The sequence below is a fragment of the Athalia rosae genome, chromosome 2 (assembly GCF_917208135.1).
Source record: "Athalia rosae chromosome 2, iyAthRosa1.1, whole genome shotgun sequence".
Taxonomy (NCBI): Eukaryota; Metazoa; Arthropoda; class Insecta; order Hymenoptera; family Athaliidae; genus Athalia; species Athalia rosae.
In genome coordinates, this window is record NC_064027.1 from 30,956,460 (window position 1) to 30,965,492 (window position 9,033).

General features: G+C 36.5%; 4 protein-coding genes across 7 annotated transcripts; 3 read left to right on the plus strand and 1 right to left on the minus strand.

Annotated features, from left to right (window-relative positions):
• Positions 1 to 3: 3 nt before the first annotated feature.
• Positions 4 to 833, plus strand: LOC105688494 (anaphase-promoting complex subunit 13). Its single transcript, XM_012404861.3, has 2 exons — positions 4 to 158; positions 432 to 833. Exon 2 carries the CDS (start codon positions 446 to 448, stop codon positions 680 to 682), a length of 237 nt encoding a protein of 78 aa, XP_012260284.2. The 5' UTR covers positions 4 to 158; positions 432 to 445; the 3' UTR covers positions 683 to 833.
• Positions 794 to 1,836, plus strand: LOC105688492 (AN1-type zinc finger protein 1-like). Its single transcript, XM_012404857.3, has 2 exons — positions 794 to 1,219; positions 1,301 to 1,836. Exons 1-2 carry the CDS (start codon positions 794 to 796, stop codon positions 1,679 to 1,681), a joined length of 807 nt encoding a protein of 268 aa, XP_012260280.2. The 3' UTR covers positions 1,682 to 1,836.
• Positions 1,837 to 2,409: 573 nt separating this feature from the next.
• LOC105688319 (BTB/POZ domain-containing protein KCTD9) lies at positions 2,410 to 4,671 on the minus strand. Of its 2 annotated transcripts, none has more exons than XM_012404496.3 (7): positions 4,530 to 4,671; positions 4,114 to 4,320; positions 3,837 to 4,016; positions 3,563 to 3,723; positions 3,215 to 3,441; positions 2,764 to 3,093; positions 2,410 to 2,672 (listed from the first exon to the last, which is right to left on the minus strand). In XM_012404496.3, exons 2-7 carry the CDS (start codon positions 4,227 to 4,229, stop codon positions 2,556 to 2,558), a joined length of 1,131 nt encoding a protein of 376 aa, XP_012259919.2. In that variant the 5' UTR covers positions 4,230 to 4,320; positions 4,530 to 4,671; the 3' UTR covers positions 2,410 to 2,555. The 2 variants fall into 2 exon arrangements, with proteins under 2 accessions (XP_012259919.2, XP_012259917.2); XM_012404494.3 differs by having other exon boundaries at positions 4,114 to 4,235; positions 4,530 to 4,670.
• Positions 4,672 to 4,843: 172 nt separating this feature from the next.
• On the plus strand, positions 4,844 to 8,785 carry LOC105688318 (calcium uptake protein 1 homolog, mitochondrial). Of its 3 annotated transcripts, XM_012404490.2 has the most exons (13): positions 4,844 to 5,033; positions 5,116 to 5,383; positions 5,469 to 5,613; positions 5,826 to 6,035; positions 6,519 to 6,684; positions 6,961 to 6,998; positions 7,071 to 7,185; positions 7,270 to 7,430; positions 7,536 to 7,652; positions 7,764 to 7,888; positions 7,971 to 8,098; positions 8,172 to 8,261; positions 8,336 to 8,785. In XM_012404490.2, exons 2-13 carry the CDS (start codon positions 5,133 to 5,135, stop codon positions 8,488 to 8,490), a joined length of 1,701 nt encoding a protein of 566 aa, XP_012259913.2. In that variant the 5' UTR covers positions 4,844 to 5,033; positions 5,116 to 5,132; the 3' UTR covers positions 8,491 to 8,785. The 3 variants fall into 3 exon arrangements, with proteins under 3 accessions (XP_012259913.2, XP_012259916.2, XP_012259914.2); XM_012404493.3 differs by lacking the exon at positions 6,519 to 6,684 and having other exon boundaries at positions 5,826 to 5,985; XM_012404491.2 differs by lacking the exon at positions 5,826 to 6,035.
• Positions 8,786 to 9,033: the final 248 nt, after the last annotated feature.

A 9,033-nucleotide genomic window follows, 5' to 3' on the forward strand; every position in this document is an offset into this window, starting at 1 on the left:
TGCGTGCGCCACTATCTTAACACTGACTTGCAACAAACTGCTCAGCAGATATTCTTCAACTTCAGTCACGGACAAAACTACCAACGTTTGTCAACTACTCGAATTTGTGATCCTCTGAATTAGTAAACAACATCATCAAAACCAACGGATTCAAACTTGTAAGACCTCGTTGAAACTCTTTAGATACCACTAGATACGACATAGTTCCTTGATTTACATTCTAACATTCGCGTGCAGAGAAAAACGTTCTCAAAAACGTTCGACGAATTTCATCAAGTCTCCTCATTTTCTTTGATAACCTTTCACATAATATGTGTATGTCATCATGAGATGCCTTTCATAAGTTTGCTATGTTGGTTTATCCCTTACATTATACTCGAAAATATTCATTATTTATCCTATCGTCGATGTCATAACTTCATGTGTTTCAGGTATTAACCTTGGTATGGACAGCCAAGTGTGTGCAGATGGTAAACTGTTAGAATTGATCGACGACGTCTGGCGTAAAGAACAGCTGCCAATTGATGACATTACAGTTCCACTAGCCGAATTGCCAGACCCAGAAAGTGACAATGGCGACTCACATATGACTCTAAAAGAATTGGAACAAAAATGGAACAATCTAGCTCTGAGTACACTCAGTGAAAACCATTTGCACTCTCCTACTACAGCACATAATTAAAGTACTTGTGAATACGATTGAATTTATTGAAACTCTGAAATCAATTCTAAATGAAAATACCGAATAACACACTGATATCTGCTGTACGAGTTTTTCCAATGACAATACAATATGGAGTTTCCAACTTTGGGAAGTCAATGCTCGGTCACGACTTGCATGCAACTAGATTTTTTACCTATCACCTGCTCACATTGCCAGCTAAAATTCTGTGAAAACCATTCTCATGTCATCTCGCATGCTTGTGCAAAATTCCTGGAGAATATCGGTTCAGAAGGGAAACCGGTTATCTACTTCAGCTGTTCTGACAAATCCTGCAAAAGCACTTCACCTGTGGAAATACCATGTCTCAAATGTAAGCTACACTTTTGTATATCGCATCGTCATCATGGGTGTATGGATCTAGAAAAAGAAGAAAAGATGAAAGAAATGAAAAAATGGAATAAACCTAGGCAAGACTTCAATGAGGCTAAAGCAGTGGTTGATAAACTAATTAATAACTCTTTGAAAAAAGCAAAGAATTCTGCAGTTGTCAATAAGGTAACGCTTTACCTGCCTAATTCTTAATCTGATCACTTTTCGTCAATCTTGTCCGTACGATGTTATTGTTCACATGTTTAGGTGCAGCTAATGCGACTCAAAGGGCGAGCTGTCGGTTTTAATGGGATACCAACTGATGATAGACGTTATTTTCTAGTGCACCCCCCGATTACAAGTTCATTGAAGGTGCCTGGGGGGCCAAAGGCTGCTTACACCTGTGTTCGCTGGACAATAGGTTTGACCATTGACAAGTTTGCGGATATACTTGGTATACCAAACACAAACAATACGTCCCAGAGCAAGAAATTAAAACTTTTCCACCAAACCACAGGCTCTATTTTATGCGAGCAGATGGATGTGTCAATATCGGAACTCTTAGCCACTTCTGCATTAATCGACGGGGAAAGTTTGATATTAGAATACTCCGATAGCTTATCGGTAGACCAGACTTTGTACCAATAATTGACATTGAGTTTTGTTTTTTAATATAAACTAGCACTGTACCATAGATGACATTGCGTTGTTACTTTGGCCTCATAGATTCATCATGCGCAGGTGTATCTATTATTGGTCGTTCGGTTTTATATTTGTATAATAGTACACGTCATTATATTTCACACGCATGTTGAGTCTTTTTTTGTCGATCTACGAATTTCTCCTTCCGAGGTATCTCAATTTTTCTGCTCTGAAAAGCGAGAAATCTGTAATAACTCAATCAATTTTATAGATGGATCAATTTAACTTGTGAATTCGGATTCCTGCGCTCAAATTACGTAAGAATAGCATGTGAAACTCAATTTTAAAAAAAGTTGATTTTTGACCCCAAAATCGAAAAAAATCCAAGGGGTACCCCTTTGAATTTTTTCAATTTTTAGGCCAAAAATGAAGTATTTTTAAAATCGATTGCAGGACACTTTTCCAACGTATCTTGACCTCAGGAACACGAATCCGTCGGTCGAATTCAGCTACGAATTTTTCCTATTGAGATATCCTCGATTTTTCCCTTTTCGGATCAATAAATTGGTTCATATAATAGCAAGATGAGATCTAATAAGCATAATTCTAAAATTAATGATATGATGGAGGTAAAGTCCAATGCATTGCAACGTACGTACGTAAACACTATTTTTTTCAGAAAGGTGTCAACGTTCATCTTAATTACGAGGCATATGAATTTTTTCCACGCCTCATTCCATCCATTCCTCTTATTTTTTTATTTGAAGATTATCTAGATATTCTATTCGAATAAATAAAATAAGGTAATATCCTATCTAATGTTACAGTATCGTAGATTCGCCTCCCTTCAATTCAATTCAATAATATACATTTATCCTCACTATCTCACAGTTTGCGACATATGAAGGGGTGTGAGCATCAGCTCAAAAGCTGCATCCTTCAAGTTGGCACCTCGAAGATTTGCTTCGTGAAGATCTGATCCAGAGAGGTCACAACACTGTGAATCGATAAGAATAGAATTTTCGAATAGTGTATTACAAAATTTTTTCCACAGAGATTAAAAAACTGACTAAATCATGATTACTCACTTCCAGATCGGCGCCAGCAAGTACAGCAGTTCGTAGATCACAATTTTTTAGCTTTGCATTTTTCAGGGTAGCGACTCTAAGATTTACCCCAGCCATGTTGCTCCCTTCTAGGTTAGCGCCCTTCAAATTTACCCCTTCCATATTTGCTCGAAGCCCACACGGGTCCTCAAAATTACATCCCTGAAGATTTGCTGCCTCAAGATTTGCACACAACATCTTAACAGACAAAAGTTGTGCACCCTCCATATTACTTCCGGAAAGATCAGCTCGTTCCAGATTACATCCCGATAAATTCGTGCCGAAGAGAAGACAACCATGGAGATTTGCGTACTGAAAATAAGACCAAACACCCGCGAATTCGCATCACACGTTGATTCAGAATCAGTATAACTCGTAATCCCATTTCTGCCTTATCTTACTCATTATGCAAATTAGAGTATTACAATCCTACCTTGAAGTTGATGTTGCGAAGGTCAAGCCTTGACAAATCGGCCCCAGCCAAATTGACACCCTGAAAACGTAATTCCTGGGTCGTTGGGGTGGACAAAATCGCTTTGAGCACGTCACGGCGTGTCAAAGGTGCGGTTTCGTTTTCTACAGCCCCAAATCCAGCCACCATTGGCTCCAAAATATCGACAGCACCTTCGATGCCGTAAAAACGAGCTTCTTCAAGTACTCCTGATGAAATCAAATGGTACCAAAAGTCATCGAGATACTATTTTACAAAAGATTTAATTCTATTGTCGCCTCGGATGGATACATACGCAAAATTAACGATTTTGTCATCTATTACACTCACCAGCAGCATTTATGTTCGAGTCAAGTATTAATTGACCGTGTCTGAGATAATTAAGCAAAGGTTCAAAATATGTTGGACTTCTATCGATCAGAAATGCACCATTTTCGTCCCTCTCACTGGGCTGTATCCGCCACTCTGTATCTTCTCCTTGAGTGAACATTCTGAAGTAGTAAAAAAAACCAATGTACAATTTCTCTGAGAAACCGATATACCTTTAAGATATCCTATTTCTGCTTATTTACCTGTTCAATAAATCTAATGACGAGTTATTTACCTGGCCAACATGCTCATGGGCTCTTTGTTTGTCAAGGTACTCCTGGTGGTTACGAAATATTTTCCTCCGACGTTCAAAGTGAGCCACTCAGACTTCTTGGTATTTAATAGTCCTTGTTCCTCACTCAATTTTTTTGAAATGAAGTCCTCGCCAATTGAAACGTACAAAACGTCGTCATCTCTGTAAATTAGAATCAGTCATAAAGATTTCTCTCTTCCTTTAATATTGGCCAATTATTTAAATCTACATAGTCATCGGTGCTCATAGTCAATCTCACCTTATTAACTTCAGATCCTCAATCTCCCCACCTTGAGGTGTAAAAAGTCTTTTGGCAACAATTTCAAATTTCAAACTTGCTGCAGTAAGAAGCTCATCGATGGAATGTGTCACCATAAACACCTACAAGTAAACATTTTTGTGCGGATTTCACTCGTCATTGACAACAATGAAATTTTTGAATTCAAGTAAACCAAACTGCGCTCCGCTGAAAATGAAGATTATTATAGACACTACTATACTGGTTCATCAATACGCTCATAACCAAATTTCCGGAAACATTTCGTTCTTGTCTGTTATATTCCACTCCGCATCCACATAACTATTAATCCCCATAATTGAGGGTCACTAAGTAACAGACAATTAACGTCCCGTCTACCAAATTTTTATGATCTCCAAAATTTTGAACGACTGTACCTTGCCGTTTACGTCCGTTCCATTGATAAAAAGAATGACTCTCTTCATAGTCAGGAATGACGATTAAAAAAATCCACAATTACGATATCGTAGAAAATCAGATGTCAAACACACTGTTTACCCTCTAATCTCTGCCGTTCAATATCTTAGGTATCATGCATATGCATTTATCGGTGGTGTACCATAGTAATCTGGTAGAATTCTACGTGATTGACATCGACTTTCTGCGCACAACATAATGGTTTTTTGCGATCCAAGTTCCGATCAAAAAGTACAAGGTGGCAGAGCAATATTTATTGGCTACACCACCTAACTTTTCTCAACGGTTTTACCCATCTACTCTCAATGGTTTTGGCTTTTGACCTTCTAAAGTCGACATCGATCAGCTGATGGAGTTTTTTCCGAATAAATGACAGGTTACACGATCAAAAACAGAAATTGTGAAATTTCTACCATCAGTTGTGATCTCCCACCTCCTAGAAGAAGGAAACCACAAAGTTTCAGGTTGTTGATTATACTTTTAAACTTCTTATATGTGAATCAAATCATAACTCTACAATCTGTAACGATGATTTTTATTTCACAGATCAAGAAACGTATAATATGTCATTTTTACGGTTAACATACTCACTGCAAAGTCGACACTGTATCAGCAGATTACCTTGTTATATATCGTCTGTGCTTACTACAAGAAGGCTACAAACATGTGATCCTCCGAGCAGTATGATGAACGTTCACCAGCGACGATCCTATAAAAATTTTGGTCACAAACGAGATGAAGTTCCATTTCTCAAAAACCTGTGGATTACCTTTTTGGTTATCAGCATGTTTGGAATTATGTGTGATTTCGATGAGTAAAGGAACTAGTTATCTATTCTAGGTGTTTGAAGTAACACTTTTCAATATCTCATTCTCACACATTAATTCATTATTTGACAGAATATGCAAACTCAAACTCCCAAAAGTAGATGCCGCTGAAGCTCTGACAGAAGATGACGAGAATAAAACTATCCAACAGGGAGAACCGGATGATCACAAAAAAAAAAAAAGTAAAAGAGAGAAAATTGGCTTTAGGGATCGTAAGGTAAGGGTTCATGTTTTTTATCTGTGGATTGAATATCAATGTCATCATATGCACCAATATTTCAGACCAACAATGTTATTTTATTAGCTTGTTAACAAAGTTCTATCCAATAGCACATAAAATGAATAACAATTTTGTTCTTCTTTGAACTGTGATTCTTCGATTAAGTTATTTTTAAACTTTCTTTGACTCAATTCTCAGATGTATTACAGATAATAGAATACGAAAATAGGATGCGTGCTTATTCAACTCCAGATAAGATATTTCGTTACTTTGCAACAGTAAGAATAACTAGCCTAGAAGGCACTGAAGTTTACATGACTCCAGACGACTTTTTAAGAGCCATTACTCCTGGCATGAAACAACCAGATGGTAAAAAAACAAAAAATCAATTGAACAAAAATCAATTTGCTATTCCAGCTGTAAGTTCCTAAATTTCAACTACGTTCCATTAACCATTAGATGTCACTCGATCCTTGTCTATAAAAATTGTTTTCAAATTCATCCCTTATCTCGCAAGCCTATGATGAGGGGTATTTGGTACGTAATTGTCATTTAGAATGTCAATGTGAATAATAATGAATGTCTTGCAAACCGCTTATTAATGCAATATGCTCTACTAACAATCTACGAGCTCCACTTGCAACTCAATTAATCTCATTGATATCTATCTTACACATTTAATCAATTCACTTTGCCCTTTGTGCTAACGGAAAGTGAGTTTTCTTGGTCTTAATATTGCAGTGGGTGATGGGGAAAATTTTTCTGGAAAGAATGGATGATAGATTGAAGACTCTATTTATGAGCTTTATCTCCTTGAACAAACAGTGGAGTCTTCATTCTATGTGCGATAAAATATTGCCACCTGCTTGAATAAAAACGTGACATAAATTGTTAATAAACAGATAATTGAATATGAGAACCGCATGCGGCATTTCTCAACACCTGATAAGGTGTTTCGATATTTCGCCACTCTTCAAATTACAAATCCTGCTAATGATGCGCACGAAGTATTTATGACACCCGACGATTTTCTACGATCAATGACACCAGGTCTTAAACAACCCGATGGTAATTTGCAATTTATCGTTAATTACCATTCTTATAATCTCGACTTTTTTTATGATCACAAATTAAACCACACCGCACGGCATAGTTTCAATCATCACGTTGACTGATTTCCGAATTTTTTAAATCAGCCGCAATTTTCATTCACAAAGGTGGCATTTAATTTTTATTTATCGCATGCTTGGAATAAGCTTTTGCATTTCTATATTACTGATTAATTAATACCTGCTAGTCAAATTATTTGACATTCCATGATCTTACCACCATCTCATGTTTCAGGACTTGGTCTGGATCAGTACAAACGCTACGATCCAAAGGTATATTTGCCTCAAATTTTATCACAATTTCACTAAATACCAGCCTGCTAAAACATGAACTCACTTCATTAGAATATTCATACGAAATTGGAGCTGGAACTGGACGAAGATAGTATATTTTACAAACTAGGAAGTGCCGGGCTCATTACCTTCTCTGATTACATATTTCTTCTGACGGTGCTATCAAGTGAGTTCTTTTGATTCTGTTTTTTTATTTCAATTTTTTTTTTTTTCTTATTCAAATTACTACATTATTTCATTTGATTCTCAGCTTCGAGACGCCACTTTGAAATAGCTTTCCGAATGTTCGATCTTAACGGAGATGGCGATGTTGATTCAGAAGAATTTGGAAAAGTTGCTACGTTGATTCGTCAACAAACTAGCATCGGAAATCGTCACAGAGATCATGCTAATACCGGCAATACGTTTAAGGTATCCATGGCAACGACAAATTAAAATAATTATACAGAGTTGTCGATAGGTTCTTTTAATTAATAACTAATATATCACACTTTTTCATTGATATTTTGAACATAGGGTGTGAATTCGGCGCTGACAACGTACTTCTTCGGCCCAAACATGAAGCAAAAATTAACAATAGAAAAATTCTTGGACTTTCAACAACAGTTGCAAAAAGAGATTCTCAGTCTCGAGGTATTTTTTCATCGATCATCACCAATTTCTGCAGTTAAATAATCATTTGAAAAGCAGTCGAAAAATGATATTAGGCTCAATTGACCATTCGGACCGAATGTATTGTTTCAGTTTGAGCGTAGAAATCCCGACGAAAATGGAAATATCTCAGAAGTTGACTTCACAGAGTTATTATTAGCATATGCAGGCTACCCAGAAAAAAAGAAGGCGAGAATGTTGAAACGAGTAAAAAAAACGTAAGCCTCTTAACTATATCGCATCTCGATTATACCTTATTTCTGGAATTTGGCCAATTAATCCTTCATTATCATACATCAGTTTCAGAGAAAATCCCAAAGGCATTAGCAAAGAAGATTATTTGAGTTTCTTTCACTTCTTGAACAACATAAACGATGTGGATACAGCTTTGACATTTTATCATATAGCAGGAGCATCCATAGATCAAGGTAACATTAATCAAAAACACTTAGATCAGGGTTGGTATATTTTCGAAAAATTACGTACGATCATTTATTACAGCCACCTTAAAACATGTTGCAAAAACTGTAGCCCATGTTGATTTGAGCGATCACGTCATACAAGTAGTATACACAATATTCGATGAAAACAGTAAGTATGTTTGACATTATCGAAAAATTACCCAATCGTTGAAGCATTCACTTATTTTGTATGACGTTTTGCAGTGGACGGTCAGCTAAGCAATCGCGAATTCGTAGCAGTAATGAAAAACAGACTTCTACGTGGCTTGGAAAAACCAAAAGACACAGGCTTTGTGAAATTGATGCATTCGATTGTTAAATGTGCCAAGAATACGCATCCCGTTTTGTTTGAAAAATAGTGTTCATAAATATTTGTAATCCAACTATGTATCTAAATTTTGAGAGCGCTGATTTCTGTATTTTTCTGGATTGTTTCCACTTTGGTCTTTGACCGTCAACCAATTTCTACGTGACAACAGCCATGAATCAAACCTTTGCTTTGGATTCGACATCAGTGACGGATTTAATAAGATACTCGATCACTTATTTATTTAACTGACTTCTTAATCTCATCAATAATTCGAATGCAAATTTGATATAGCAAATCATCCAGTCATATTGTTTGTCATAAATAAACCTAATTTCACAAATGAATCAATTTCTTTTGATCCTCAGCCTAGTGTAACGATTTTTTTTTTTGCATCCTATCAACTTTCTTCTTTCTTGTGCTATTTATGAACAAAAACCCAACTAAGCCTTTCATAGTATTGAAACTAGTGGAGCATGAACCAAAAATAAATTGTGTTGTGTTTCTCGCATGATCTAGCAAACAATGCTCAGCTGAGATTCTGTCACTAATTCGTTTATTAGACATCGCAGTGGATCGATCAGAAGCGATGCAG

What these genes read in the sequence shown, in the direction of transcription:
- LOC105688494 (XM_012404861.3), top strand. Translation starts at nt 446, where the DNA reads ATGGACAGCCAAGTGTGTGCAGATGGTAAACTGTTAGAATTGATCGAC.
- LOC105688492 (XM_012404857.3), top strand. Translation starts at nt 794, where the DNA reads ATGGAGTTTCCAACTTTGGGAAGTCAATGCTCGGTCACGACTTGCATG. An exon ending in ATTCTGCAGTTGTCAATAAG is followed by an intron (nt 1,220 to 1,300) that starts GTAACGCTTTAC and finishes TCACATGTTTAG; the next exon opens with GTGCAGCTAATGCGACTCAA.
- LOC105688318 (XM_012404490.2), top strand. Translation starts at nt 5,133, where the DNA reads ATGTCATTTTTACGGTTAACATACTCACTGCAAAGTCGACACTGTATC. An exon ending in TTGGCTTTAGGGATCGTAAG is followed by an intron (nt 5,614 to 5,825) that starts GTAAGGGTTCAT and finishes GATGTATTACAG; the next exon opens with ATAATAGAATACGAAAATAG. An exon ending in ATCAATTTGCTATTCCAGCT is followed by an intron (nt 6,036 to 6,518) that starts GTAAGTTCCTAA and finishes GTTAATAAACAG; the next exon opens with ATAATTGAATATGAGAACCG.
- LOC105688319 (XM_012404494.3), bottom strand. Translation starts at nt 4,577, where the DNA reads ATGAAGAGAGTCATTCTTTTTATCAATGGAACGGACGTAAACGGCAAG. An exon ending in TTCGCAACATCAACTTCAAG is followed by an intron (nt 3,094 to 3,214) that starts GTAGGATTGTAA and finishes TCTTATTTTCAG; the next exon opens with TACGCAAATCTCCATGGTTG. An exon ending in TTGCTGGCGCCGATCTGGAA is followed by an intron (nt 2,673 to 2,763) that starts GTGAGTAATCAT and finishes ATCGATTCACAG; the next exon opens with TGTTGTGACCTCTCTGGATC.